This window comes from Macaca fascicularis, chromosome 12 (assembly GCF_037993035.2).
Source record: "Macaca fascicularis isolate 582-1 chromosome 12, T2T-MFA8v1.1".
Lineage (NCBI taxonomy): Eukaryota > Metazoa > Chordata > Mammalia > Primates > Cercopithecidae > Macaca > Macaca fascicularis.
In genome coordinates, this window is record NC_088386.1 from 68,502,589 (window position 1) to 68,517,806 (window position 15,218).

At 42.6% G+C, this 15,218-nt stretch overlaps 1 protein-coding gene across 3 annotated transcripts in view; it reads left to right on the plus strand.

Annotated features, from left to right (window-relative positions):
- Positions 1 to 15,218, plus strand: part of RAPGEF4 (Rap guanine nucleotide exchange factor 4) — a 309,548-nt gene that overhangs the window by 226,981 nt on the left and 67,349 nt on the right. For all 3 annotated transcript variants that reach the window (XR_010579925.2, XM_005573493.4, XM_005573494.4), the window contains one exon: positions 13,298 to 13,382. Coding sequence is in view for 2 of the 3 variants with exons in the window: in XM_005573493.4 (XP_005573550.1) it covers positions 13,298 to 13,382 (85 nt within the window). In the remaining variant the exon portion in view is untranslated. The remainder of the gene's footprint in view (positions 1 to 13,297; positions 13,383 to 15,218) is intronic.

Below are 15,218 nucleotides of genomic sequence, written 5' to 3' on the forward strand. Positions count from 1 at the left end.
GAATTGCCAGTATCACTACTGTCCTTGAAGGGACCAAATGAGCACTTCGCTCCTGGAAACTAAGGGCGTGTTCAGAGGTCCTGGAAATGTTGACTTTTTACTGCCGAAAATGCTAAGTCATTAAGAAATGTGGAGGCATGAGATGCATTGGCTTCATACTGACCAGGGCAGGACCTCCTGACTTTTAAACTTAGCACAGCTGCATTTTATAATAGTCACCACTGCCAGAGAGGTTGCAGAACTCTGATAATTACTGGGAAAGAAATAACACAATATTCTTTGATGAGAAGATTACTTTGAGAATTTGATTGTATAATGAAGATGTTGCTTTGAAAGGTACTTCCTATTGTTCTGAATCGGAGACTTGCTAGCAAAAAAAAAAGTGTCACTTGTTTTGACAGGCTACTTAGAAAAATTCTCTGTTTATTACATTAACTGCAGCATTTTAACTGTCAAACTATGAAAGAATGTTCTGTAGTTTAAAAAACAGAATAGAGCTTCAGGGGAAATTTTTTGGCACACTCTTGTTGCTATTGGTATTGAAAAAAAAAAACACATACATTCTGCATGTGAAATTAGCTTTTTATGTGGTGGCAGACAGAGTGACTCACAATGCCTGTCCTGGTTTCGCAGGTGCAGACCTGGATGGCATTTGGGGGCAAGCACTACAGAAGATGACAGTTTGACGGTGCTGTTGTTGTAGCTCCCAGACAGGGCCATCAAACACAGAATGAGCTCTCAGAGCTTACTGTTTTGATTTTGCTTTATTTATAAATCTAAAAACAAGAGGTTGCCCTATAGCAAGTAGATACAATGGGGACTCTTCCCAGTAGAAATGTGCATTTTGGCTTTCTTTGAGCAGGTACTTTGGTTAGGGAAACATGCGTAAAAGGATCTGGAGTGACTACGTAAGCAGAGTATTGTAAACTTGAGGCCAACTGTAGTTAAAAAAGAGGCTTCAAGGAGACAGGATGCTCTGCTGTAGAAGCCTTCAAACCACTCCTTCCAATTAAAGTGAGATATAGGCTCCAATGTTCAGGATCGTCTATCAGAGACCAGCCTAAAGGTGGGAGGGCGATTAAGTAGATACTATTTCCCAAATCAAAATTTAGGTATGTAGTTCTGAAAAAGCATAACAGCCTAGAAGCCTACGTAAGTTGAGAAAGAGATAAGTCATTTGGGCCCGAGCAGAGAGAAATGTGTGTGTGTGTGTGTGTGTGTGTGTGTGTGTGTGTGTGTGTATGTGTAACATTAAGAGAAATTTTGGAAGTTGAGGAATCTTCCAACTGGGTCAGAAACACAGAAACATGAGTTTGTTTATTTTATGTGATAAATTAATATTTCAGGTGCCCTTGGGATTTTTCTCATCTCCCCAGTTTTTTTGAAACTTTGTAAACATTGGAATTGGGCTGGCAGTTTCTTCTTTTGACTCTTTCTGCTGGAATAAGAGCTCCCAGAGATGGGAAAGTGAAAAGTAAGGAATCTAATTTTAGGAGACAGACATTCCAGCTCTACATGCACGTACACACATACCCCCCGCTTCTTTTTTTTTTTTTTTTTTTTGATCTGCTAATAATCTTTGGAGCTACTACTTAATTTTACTTTAACAGAGAGAAAACAGGCTTAGTTAGTCAAGAATTGCCAGTATCATTGTTGTCTTGAAGAGACCATCTGAGCACCTTGCTCCTGAAAACTGAGAGCATGTTCAAAGGTCCTGGAAATGGGTTTTGTTTGTTTGTTTGTTTGTTTACTGCCCATACTCTGCTAAGGCGTTAAGAAATATGGAAACGTGAGATACATTGGCTTCATATCAAACATATGCTATAGGGCGTAAAGTTGAAAGGCAACAATTTAAGGTGGATTAAATGACATAAAGGCAAAATACCGTAGGGGGGGAGGGTATTGTTTATCCCTTAATTGGCTGCCTGCCCTAATGCAAGGCTGTCCTGCAGAGGCTGGGTGGAGACTACCCCGCTGCTATTCCATTCCACACACTTGCTCTAGAGGGCGCGTGAGAGCCTATGTATTGTGTCTTAATTAGCAGTGCCTGTTTCAGTAGGATCTTTACTTGTCTAAACTCTTTTCCAGGGTGTGGAATTTAAAATCCTGGTAATTATAGAGGGATTTGTTTCTTCAGGGGATTCCAGATTAGCAAGCCTAAAATTGGTGGTGGTTAGGGTTTTGATTTCTGCTCAGATGTGTCAAGAGAATGTCCACCGTTACGAAGTTCATCTCAAATGCTAATCAGATGAGAAGAAAAGCACGACCGAGAGAACCTAGGCTTCTGAAGTAAGACAGTCACTGTGAATCCTTCCTTCACTGCATGGCGACCTTCGCCTTGGTCATTGCTTGAAAGATTTCAGCGTCACCAGTGAAAGCTTGTAGAATTTACCTGAATAAATGATTGCATTAAGTGGGTCATTTCTCTGCCTCTCCCCGTAAAAGCAATTTATTCTTATTCCTCATATCCACACGGCCAGAAACCAACCATTGGATTGCTACCTTTCTGATTCAGATTCAGGAGAGGGGAGGATGAACTTAGTGGCTCATCTACAGTTTAGGGTTTATTATAAGATTGCCTCAAGGTTTTAATGACTTTTTATCATTAAAGTCGATCTCTTTATTGGAGAAAATTTGGAAACCACTGACAAGAGTTGAAAAAGAAGAAATAACACCAGCAATCACGTCTCAGTTCATTACTGGTAACATTTTAGTGCCTATCCCACTGGTTATTTTTTAATTGCTAACTTTTTACACTTAATAACATATCATAGCATTCTCTCTTAAAGTTAAATATCCTTTAAGGATGGAGCTTTTAAATAGTGTATTCTCTGAATGGTTCTTTAATGCATTCAGTTTGTGATCGTTGGATGTTTAGGTTGTTTCTCAAGCCCCTTCTATTTTTCTTTTTTTTTTTTTTTTTTTTTTTTTGAGACAGGTCTCACTCTGTCACCCAGGCTGGAGTGCAGTAGGGTGATCTCAGTTCACTGCAATCTCCACCTCCTGAGCTCAAGTGGTCCTCCCATCTCAGCCTCCCAAGTAGCTGGGACTATAGGCGCATGCCACCATGCCTGGCTAATTTTTTAGTTTTTTGTAGAGACAAGGTTTCACTATATTGCCTAGGCTGGTCTTGAACTCCCAGATTCAAGCGATCCTCCCACCTTAGCCTCTCAAAGTGCTGGGATTATAGGCATGAGCCACTGGTCTCAGCACCTTTCTTCTTAAGAGCAGCAAAAAAATAATATTTTAATACTGTTCTTCCCAGAACAAAGGAAGAGCTCCTAGCCGGACAGGGGCACAGGTGGGGCAGAAAGATGCTGGGAAAGTTCGCGCAGGGGACTGTAAATTGTTTCACACTGAGGGAGTGACCGGGCAGGAGCACTAGGAGATACGGCTGGAGAGTTAGGCTGAGGTCAGTGGGGGCATCTGCCATGCCCTCTGTGTATGTTGGATATTTTATAGTCATTTGGGGCACCACTGAAGAGTTTTAGAGGGAGTCGTGGTGTGATCAGATTTGTAGTAGGTTGATTTCTCTGCTATCTCCAGAGAGTAGACTGGAGGGGCCAACTAAAGACAGAAAGCCAGATACTGAGTTTTATGAGATTGTATTTGTTGTAGTTTGAAATGATAGCCTTTGAGATACATGCATTTGACCCAACAGTCTTGTAAATAAAGTGAAAATGCTACTGAGCACAAGAGCTCTGGGTTCTATTCTTACCAGTTTACCATTATCTCATCTAACATCTTCAGATTACAAGTCTCTTAAGGTATAAAAGGAGTTCAATAATACCTGCTTGCCCTCTCCCTACTTCACAATAGATTGGAAATGAAAACACAAGTGCCAACTGAATTTAATTATAGCCACCATTTATTGGGCATATGTGTGCTAGACACCGTGCTAAACAATTACTTAATTCCTTCAACAACACTCTGAGGTAGTTACTTAATATTACTCCCATTTTATGGACAAGGAAACAGGCTTAGGCTGAGTCACTTGCCTTTGGTTATCCACAAAGCACTAGACTCAGGCTTCGACTCAGGTCTGCCTGACTCTTGAGCCTGTGCTCTTTACTGTGCTCTACCACCTGCCATGGTTCAAAGGGGCTTCAGAATGGACTCATGGGTTTATGCTTTGAGCACTGGAAAGGAAAGGTGTCATGGACATTCGATTTAAAATAATTCTTACAAGGCTGGGTGTGACTTGTAAGAATTGTGACTCACACCTATAATACTAACACTTTGGGAGGCTGAGGCACCCAGATCGCTTGAACCCAGGAGTTCAAGACCAGCCTGGGCAACATGATGAAACCCCATCTCTACAAAAAATACAAAAATCAGCCAGGTGTAATGGTGCATGCCTGTAATCACAGCTCTCAGGAGGCTGAGGTGGGAGAATCACCTGAGCCTGGAAAGTGGAGGCTGCAGTGAGCTGTGATCATGTCACTGCTCTCAAGCCTCGGAAACAGAGCGAGACTCTGTCTCAAAAAAAAAAAATAATGATTATAGACTAATCTAATTTCATTAAATTATTACCATATAGACCAGAATGGAGTGCACCATCTACTGTTGAAAAAAGTCCTCTAGCATGGCAGATTTCCAGGCGTGCTATTAATCCATAATGGGTTAAGATGATGATGAAGATTATTCTTTCCTGAGAGAGTTACATGTTGCTAGAACCTATAATTCTTTTATTTTTATCTTATGTCCTGAGTTTTATTGTGTATTGTCAGGAGCAGAATCCAATGGGCCATATGGGTCTAAAGTTTTCAAATCCATTGTCAAACTGATTGCACAGAAATGAAGTGCTTTATAGTTTTAATTGCCATATGATTAGGGTCGCCAGGTTAAATACAGGATGCCCGGTTAAATTGGAATTTCAGTGAATAACAATGTTCTGATATAAGTATATTTCATGCAATATTTTTATTTGCCAAATCTGGCACCCAACTTATAATTAATCTGCCTCTCTTCACAGCTCCTTTGAAGAGTTGCTGGAAAATTTAGTCTAAAGATCACATAAAAAACACTGAAAACCCACAGCTCTGGAAAGAGTCAACTTACTCCACAGTAACCCTCTAGCCAGAACCACAAGCAAAACTTAATCACTAATATTTGAATACCACTATATAGTTTATATAGTGATCTCACATCCCTCCGCTCTTTGAATCACTAAAAAGCTCCCTGAATTAAGTATGGCTCATGATAATCCACTATGTCCTGACAAAGAAATTGAACTTAGTCAATACCAAGTGCCTTTCTCAACATCACACAGCAGTATATGTGGCTGAACTAGGAACTGATCCACATCTTACTCCCAGTCCAATTTTATTTCTTCCTTTTTTCTTTCATTGACAATATTATTTCCTCTCTACTAGGTTGCCTCAAGTGTGTCCTCACTAGTGAATTTACTGAACAAGCAGTGAAATATCTACAAAATATGGATAATCTATGTCCCTGATTAATTAAGAATTGACATTTTGCAAGGAAAAAGTAACAATGCATTCATATAACACCTCAAAAAACATTTGCATTTTCCATCTCACATGTATATTTCATCCTCAGAGGCAAGCGGTTATACTGACTCCATCCAAATTTATTTGTTCTTCTCAACTTGCTGCTTAGGTGTTTTAAAGGAAAATATTTGTACTTGTACCTTTTAAAAGGTTTAATGTTAAACTCCTTGAGTATCCTTGTAGTAAACACTTTTGCTGGAAGAATGTTGGGCATATTCAGTTTCTAAACATGATCAAACCACATTGTCCTAAATACACTTAGCCCTCAGAAGCCATGAATTATGGAACCCTTACCCCATGCCCTGACAGTGATGACTTCATTTCTCACAAATATTCATAAAGCTTTTGCTCGTTATTATAGTTGTAGACTGTATTCATTTCTAACTTCACAAAGCAGGAAAGGATCCCTGTGTACACAAGCTCTGCTATTAGGACTAGAAAAGGAACTTAAAATGTCCTTTGTGGGGTTAAAGATAAGGTGTGGGGGTGGTGGCATGGCAGGGAGCTGAGCAATCGGAGCTGGGTAGGACACTTTAAATGTGCAGTCACCAGGTTCCTGGAATGTCTCATTGACACTTAAGAAGCAGGGGTCCTGAGAGGTGAGGCAAAGAAAAAACATGCTTTGCTGGTTTTGCTAGACAAAGGAAGTGCAAAACTGCACTAAACTTTCCTTTAAGGGAGGTGGAAGAAGTGAGACCTTAAGCAGATCTTAGCAGTGTTGGAAAGTGGTCCAAGCTTGAGAAAGGACTTAAAAGTCAGAGATTCAGGTGGATTGAGATGAAGCGTTGCATCAAAAATAAAGTACCCCCACTGCACACACACACAAAAGAGCATTTTTTAAAAAAAAACCTCGAAGCTTGACCATGGCTTATGTAGATACTTATGACATTGATTTCTCCGGGTGCTTTTCCCCTTGTACCAAGGTCTGCCAGGCGACAGGCCTAGAGGACTGGGTTATTTGCTTTCTTACCTGCATGTTTTACCATGGGCCATGCCAATGTGCTGCTTGGTGGCTGGATGAATCCCTCATTTTATCCACGTTCCAATAACTGAGGAGCTCTGTCTCTGACCTTGATAAATTCCTTGATAAGACCGTATTTACCAGCAGCTTCCAATATCACCTGAGCCCTCCCATCCTTTAATATATAAACTGCTTCCCTATCCATCCCCATTTATTATCTTGTCTGTAACTAGACATTGCTGCCAGAATGCATCCCCTGCAGAAACTAGGCCTTTCCACAGCGGGATCCGACAAATCCACATCAATGTGGCACCACGCAGATTTGTAAAGAAGCAGGGATGCCTAATATCTCTCCCTGTGACATCTGGAGAAGGACAAGTAAAGACCAGGTACATTCACCGGCTGCCACTCAGAGCAGCCAGAGAGTCAATTCACTTCCCCAGCCTTGTAGGTTACTCTTATGAAGGTGCATGGGAGTTCTCTCCTCCTGCTCGGGCAGTGTTCCCTTTACTCTTGAAAGCCAAATTGCCTTCAGTCCTTGGGACCCTTTCATTACTGTTTGAACAGTCTGGGGGCTGATTTGCAGGATCTCTTCTCCATTTTTTTCCCCTGTCACCCCCGTAAAGACCAAAGCAGGAAAGGTGCTTAATGCCAGTGTGCCAAGAGAAACCCGCTTTTAAAATGCGACTTTGTTCCGTGATTGTGGTGGGGAGCGCTCAGTTTTAGATGTGATCGGGTGCTCTTTGAGGGGTGGGGTGGATCGGGGGAGAACCTTTGTCTGATGTGAGAGTAGAGAGGTGAGCCTTTTCTGAGACACTAGATGGCACAGCAGCTCCGAGCTGGCGGCCTCCGAGAGGCTGGGCTGGTTTCTGTTACTGCCGCCGCGAACACTGAGACTCCCCTAGGGTGGGAGGGGGCTCCATTTTGATGCACTTTGGTGGGCACAGGTTGACCAGACTGACTTTTGCTCCACCTGGCCTCCTCCCTGGGACTCACCTCAACTTTCAATCCTAATGACATTGAGGCCCCTGAGGGACAGTGTCCTGGCTCACAGCAAATCTCTCACGAGTGCTTTTGTTGCCTTGCTAGCTGTGAATGTACTCATTTTTTAAAGTAAGTCTCTTCACACCTGGCAGTCCTGACTCCTCTCACCTCATTAAAACATTGGCTGTAAACAGGACCAAAAAGTTCTTCGCTGCCTGGGTGGATTGCCAAATGATAGTCGCTTGCCCTGTGATTATTGTGACCACCTCAGACCACAGGGTTGGGGTTTTGTTCTTGTCGTGTTTCTCTTTTTTTCTTTGCAGCTTGAATGTTGTTTAGGATTCAAAAACTAAACTGTGTTTAGGCTTCATTCCCTCTAGTCTCGAACAGCTGCCGTGGACCTCTCTGAGGCATCCAGGGAGTCCCCATGGAAGCCTCTCTTTCTCTGCGTGGGTTATTGATGAATGAAAGACCAGGAGGTAAAGCAGGCTGCCCATGTGGGCTTCTGTGCAGAGGAGGTGGTCGCACCCCCACAGAGCTTCCCCTGGAAGTGCTGGAGGCCAGCCCTGCAAGGAGGCAGGTTTCCTGGCAGGCTTCACTTTGGGAGAGGTACCTGGGGAGCAGGCAGGCTCACACCATCCCCTTCCCTCTCACGAGTTGCCAAAATAGGAAGGATTTCCTGGGAACAGAGCCCTTCCCTGCTCTTCCTGGGAGAGCTGCCTCCTTCTCCTACTGCGTCACCTGGAAGAGCCTGGGGTTTTCACACCCTCTGTTCTGCTTCTCCCAGGCTCCAGTGCTCACCCTCAGTCCTCCTGGGGCATTTGTATTACAGAGCAGGTCTCAAGGTCTTGCCTGGCAGTAAATCTGCCCCTGTCCACTACTGAGTGTGATGGGCGTGGGAGGGTAGGGGCCTGACCAAGTTGTGGGGCCCTTTGATCAACCCCTCTGACACCACCCTCTCCTGCCCTCTGGGCTGATTGACGCACAGCTGTCTCATCAGTGATGCTGTGTTACTCCTGTGATGGTTTTCTTCCGTGAGGGTTGAGCTGCGGCTGCTTCCAGTCTTGTTTCTCAGACATTCTTTTCTCATTTGCTCTCTATTATCCAGGGATTCCTCAAACTTTCTGGTCTGCTGATAGTTCATCGTTTGTGGTGGTGGTGTTGCTCATTTGTTTTCCAATGTCATTTTGCATGTTAAAATATCTTTTCTGCCACACCTTTAGCATGGCAGACAAAAATCTGGCTAAAATGAAGAGATTAGCAAGGTGCTGCTTTTTGGTCTTGAATGGTACTTCTGTTTAAAGCCCCGCTGATCTCAACATAGGTACTGAGTACCTTTAGCTGGTCTAAGATGGGAATTTGTTTTTTACAGACAGATGAGTAAATCTATAATCCTAAGAAAAAATAGACCTTTTTTATTATTTTACAGAATTTGGAGTAAGAGGTGAGGCCTATCATTTTCACATCTCCTCCCTCTATTAATAGTTGTAGTTAATTAATAATTAACTGCTTGCCATGAAATAAATGTGCCCTGTATCAAAAGCGAGTTGTGCCATGGATGCCTTGCCTTACTTAACCTCAGTGGGAAGGACAACAAAGCATAAGGACACATCTCCCTCAGGCCACCAAAAAACTGCTCCACAGCACCACTGCCGTCTCCCTTGAGCAGACCCTAAATTCAGCATGAATCGTGAGAACTCATGTGTTCACTCATCCGATGAGCCATATTAAACACCCACCCTGATAACAAGACCACCCTACATTTGTACTATATTTTCAGTGTATACAAAGCTTCATGTCTGTCGTTACCTCATTTGACCTTTATGACAATCCCATGTATTAGTCCCATTTTACAGATGCAGAAACCAGTCATCAGATCAGTTGGGCAACTAGGAAGTTCATGATTTAGATCTCAAATTTAGATCTCAAATTCAGTTTCTGCTTCCAATCTAGTACCTTTGCACTGCCAGATACTGCTTCTCTTGAGAACAGTCTAGAGGATGGATATTTAAGCAAATAACGTTCATGACAGTATGTTGTAATTACCATAGCAGTAAGACCACGTGCCACGGAGGAGTAAATGTTAGAGAGTGGCCTAGCATGGCGGCTGATGCCTGTAATCCCAGCACTTTGGGAAGCTGAGGTGGGTGGATCACCTGAGGTCAGAAGTTGAGAGACTAGCCTGGCCAACATGGTAAAACTCCGTCTCTACCAAAAAATACAAAAATTAGCCAGACGTGGTGGCATGTGCCTGTACTCCCAGCTACTCAGGAGGCTGAGGCAGGAGAATCCTTAAACCTGGGTGGCAGAGCTTGCAGTGAGCCAAGATCATGCTACTGCACTCCAGCCTGGGCAACACAGGTTAGAGAGCCAGTTTCACTTAGGAAAGATGACACTGAGCTGGGCTGGAGGCAGAACAAAAGCATTTTAAGCAAAGAGAGGAGCATGCAAATAGTCCTGCAGGCATGAATAAGCTTAGTGTGTTCGAGAAATGGAGAGATGCCTGGGATAGCTGGAGAGAGAGTGTAGCTATCAGGGAAGATGTGAAGAGAGGGGAGATAGATGAGTCTGGAGAAGGAAGTTAAGATCTGGTTTCCAGGAGCCTTGTGTGATGAAGAGGGAGCACTTCTAGATAGATTAAGCTGCTGGTCCTTGTGAGTTATCTAGGAAGAGATGGCCAGGAAGCCCTTGGAACTCAGGAAGGAGGGCTGTTTGGAGAACAAGATTTAGGTCTTGTCATTATCTAGATGGAAATTGAGGGTTTTTCCTAGGGAGAGAAGGTAGAACAAAGCCTTGGGGACTGAACACAATACAAGGGATGGACAAAAGAACAACAAATCAAAAAGACATTGAGAAGAAATGTTCAGTAAAGCATAAAGGGATCCAAGCGGGAGGAGTGTGGGGAGATGCGAGAGCTTCAGGCATGCTCAGTGGTGGAGGGCAGCGGTTAAAGTGAGCATGGTTCATCTTTACCTCTCTTCTTCTACAGTTTGTGCAGGTCCTAAGACTAGATATCATGGCTAAAAGGTCAGCCTTGAACCATGATGTCAAATTTTTATTGAGGGTCTGACAGTTCTTCATCCTGTTTCAAATCTCAGATGCAGTATTATTAATATGTGAGATTTGTAGATCCAACAGGCATCATTATGTATGTGTGGGTAGGGGTGGGGTCTCACTCTGTTGCCCAGGCTGGTCTCAAACTGACCTGAAGTGATCCTCCTGCCTCGGTGCTGGGACTACAGGTGTGTTCCAGCACACCCAGGCAGGACAGCATTTTTAAAAAAGAAATCCATAAAAGTTAAGTAATACAGATCTCATGTTTATATTATATAAACACTTTTCCTAACCTCATAGAGATCTGCTCCCAAAATTACAACTTTGAATATGTCCAGATTTTAGAGCAGAATTCTAAGCCTTTCTTTTCCCAGCTGAGCTTTTCTCCTCTCACCGTAACAGCCCACCCCATGGAGGTGCGAATGAGACTTGGTGACTGCTTTCTCTTTTAGCCAAGCTTCTAGGAGGGTTCCGTGTTATTTGCCACTGATGTCAAGTAGCAAGAACAGCAGGGCTGCTCCTTGTGCTGAAGATCCATAATCCTATTATGCCTACCTTGAGACTTTCGCATTAGCTGCCTCTATAGTAGTAGATGGATGAAGGTGACTTGATTGACTTTTAAATCCCCAAGGTTCCCAGTTTCAAAATCCCCATGTCCAAGTCAAGTAGTAGATGAGGCCTCTGGCAGAGAAGGCCTGGCTCCTTTGGAGCCCCTGTGGCCACAGCTTTTCTTCAGTGTTTTTATGGGTCCCATACTTTCTGGATTCCACCACGAGCACGAGATTGGTGTGCAGTTGTGTCCCTCAGTGGTGACCCTTAGCAGGAGGTGAACCTGGCTAGCATCTCCCAGGTCATGGATTTAGTATCTGTCTTTATACAGTCAGGATTAGGAAGATAGTCCCTGTTGATTCTGGAAGAGAACATTACAATATTCTTTTGTTCATGTTAAGGCTGTCCTTGGGAAGGTGTCATGCAAAGTATGCAGAATTTTCTTCCTCCAATTAGACTCCACTAAATCTGTTATCTTCCCCATGTTAGAATATGGTTGCAAAATTATTTAATCCAATTAACTATTTTAGAATATTCATAATTCAGTTTTGATTACTAAGAGTACTTATCTAATAATCAACTAAGTTTCAGATGTACTCTAGTGGACCAAATGTCATACTTTATTTGTAAGTTTGTTTAACTGCTTCTGCAAAGGTCTGAGTTTTGAATATCACTTTGCTGGGTTTTTTTCACTTACACAAATAAATATGTAGACACCTCTATGGTTGCTGCTTCTGTTAGCTCTCCCATCTCTCTCAGAAAGATATTGTCCCCACTTTTCATATGAGGCTAAGACTTTGATGTCACATGGCTCGTGAGTGGTTGCACTGATTTTATACTTGATTTTCAGACCCTAGATCCAGTGCTGTGTTCAGTATACCAATACTCCTCAAATTTATTTGACCAAAGAACACCTTACAAATGATAATGTCGTGATGGTACATCATCAGTAGCTCATCAAGGGTTTAATGTTTAATTAGTAGTAGTTACAGTAATATTGAATAATATCATAAATTGTTAAAATGTTAGGACAAAATGCACAAAATAGACCGATGATTATGTAATAGATAACATTCATAACTGCAGCAATTAGTTGAGAGTAAACACTGCCTATCCATCAATATATAGATTGTCTCTCAGTTGACTCCCTAGAACTCTCAGAATTAATAACCCATTAGTTTGTTTTCAAGTTTCGCAAACATATTAGTTAGGATTCTTTATTTTGCAGAAAGCAAAAAAAAATTCAAGTTACTGACCAGTTGTATCTCCTACCCATTAATATAACTAAATGCTATGAATGATTTCAAAATAATTATAGATACAAAAAATGATTAGGAATCTATTCCTGATCTTCCAATGCCAATCTTCCAATGCCAAAAATGTCTACAACACCCCCAGACCCCACACATGTCCTACATTCTAATAATTCAAGAAGAAGGAAGTGGTTTCAATTTTCACAGATTATATATTGAGGTCCTTAAATGCATGTTATTGGATACTAGTTTTATAATAAATTTTAGAATAAAAATGTTTTACATAACTGATTAATGTCTCATGGACAGTGGTGGTTTTTGTAACAGAGTTTGGGAATGTGGACATATACCTCCCTTCTTGCCTTCTCTTACTAATCCCAGATGCTACCATTTGCCTTCTCTTCATCTCATGCCCTTATCTCCTCAGGGCTAGAAAAGAAAACATTGAGTCTGCATACATCCTATGTTTGAGTCCTTCAGAAAAAACACATTATATAACCCCAAATAATAGTGACAGCGGCATTATTATTCTGCTAAGCTCAGATAGCACACAGGATCTCAAGGAATTTAGATCAGTTGTCAAGTTGATTACACCAATTGTTTCTAGTGGTGGTAAAAGACAAGTTTTGCCATTTCTGATTAAGGTGATATGTAAAGCAGTTTTTTAGCTCAATCATCTACAAAGTGAGAGGTGAGTTGGCTGACTACCGTATGAGTGGAGGTGCTCTTTCCTCTGAGATCAGAGGAGAAGGGATCCTGTGGACTTTGGCTTTCTCCCATATCCTTTCATCAAGGAACACATTCATTTCAAAAATCCCTTTAGGGGTTATACTGGTGCAGCCTCTCCCTCCGCCAATATCTGTTTATGCAGAAGAAATCCCTGAGCATGTTACTGATGCCTGGATCCGTTTCCATATTTGAAGCCCTAGTGATGCCCTTTTTCCGTATTTCCTTTTTTTTTTTTTTTTTTTTAATCTTTGTAGACCTGGCCAGAGGACTGTGGATGACCTGGAGATTATCTATGAGGAGCTTCTTCATATTAAAGCCTTATCCCATCTTTCTACCACAGTAAGTTGTCTATTAGTTTAGCATGGTTGGAGCACTTCGCAATAAATGCACTGTTAGGACAGAGGAGAGTATTACGGTGTTGTAGGGGGAAAGAATGTCTGATTTTCACCTCATAAATCACCTCTACTCTTATGAGATGCTGAGGAAGTTACAGCCAAGAACAATCACTGAAAGGGAATCAAGTGTTGTCTCATTATTGGTAGTTGCCCCTGTGCCCTAAACCCCAGAGCAGCCTGATGTGAGTAGGGTTGGAACATGTGCTTCCTCCCTGTGAATGTGAATTTCTAACCTGCACACTCAGATAAGAGAGCCAGGCCTGGGAGGGACTCTGAATCCTGCCATGATATGCAGCCAGAGGGCGGACAGAGGGAAATCTAGATGACCTGTCTTGGCTTATGGGGCCAACTCCGCCAGGGTTTGCTGCCTTCTTGAGAATGGAAGCAGAAAGTTCAAGAGAGCATCAGCTCAGATATATTAGTCAAAATAACATTACCCACTCATAAAAAATGACCCAGTGGCTGTATCTGACTCTGAACTTTTACCTGATTAGAGTATTTAGGAGACAGAAATTTTTGCCACTGAATAGGGATAGAAACACCTCCTCCCATAAGAATATGATTTGTAGGAAACATACATGTCCTACACGCTAATAAGTCAAGAAGAATGAAGTGGTTTCAACTTTCAGAGTATGTACTGAGGTCCCTAAGAGATATCTAGATGCCTAGTTTGTTTTCATTTCTAGCTCACTAAAAGTGATGTTCTGCTACCTCACAGTAGCAGTACCTGCCGGTCCCTGCTGTTGGGGATAAGTTCAGGTCTCTGTTGAGAGCAGTGAGGCATTTGCCATAGCTGTAAGCAAGAGGGCTTCAAATCCCCTCTCCCCTTCAACTAGACAAACCTCCTTCACATGCCTCCCACCCCCAGCACCACTGAGGGTCTGGAGACTTGCTCACCTATGTGGACTACCCAGGGGAGTGGTCTGGCCCAGCCTCCCTCCTACCTACCACTGCCCTTGCCATCCTTACTCTCTCCACAGGGCATAGATGTAGTGCCTGGGAGCCTCACCTGGGAAGCCCTCATATACACAGTGCAGACAGCTGAGGCTCCATGAGCTCGCGATGTAGAGGGAAGTAAGGAAGGACCCCTTTCCCTACCTGTGCTCCAGGGACCCAGCATGCCCCTCATCCAACTTCCCTGGTCACAGTGGAATTGAGAGGATTGTGGGTAGTCTTGTCTTCTACTTCAAACCCCAGGTACCCAGGCATAGAAAAATCTCAAGTTCTTGGGTTCTTAGAAAGATAGGGCCATGATTTGGGACTATAATTTGGAATTTTTTTTTTTAATGTGAATTTTAGCTAGCTAGGAATAATTTGGAATTTTAACTAAGAATATAAATGTGTTCATTCATTTAGGCTTTATTATGCAACTTTAAGACAGAATTTTCCAACATGTTTGACATGATGTATTATATGTAATGCAAGCAAGAGTCACTAGTAGCAACAGAATCATATGATGTTGTATATGGTCTCCCCTTCTCCCCTACAGCCAAAGACAGGCAGGCAAGTTGGCTAGTTAATGCAGGTGGGACCATGTTTGAAACAGTCTCTAAGGGGGTTGCCTGGTATGAATTAGCTATAAGCTATTCTATAAAAAGAGCTACGAGCTTTAAAAACCTACCTAGCAGCAAATTGAATGGAAGTGACTTTAGATGAGAGCAGCAGCCCCAGGCGAGGTGAGAGATGACTGCATGGGGAGCCCCGGGGCAGTTTGCATTGTGCCCCTAGAAAGAGCACAACCCGTTTCCACCCAGACCTGGAAATGTGGCCTTTGCATGTT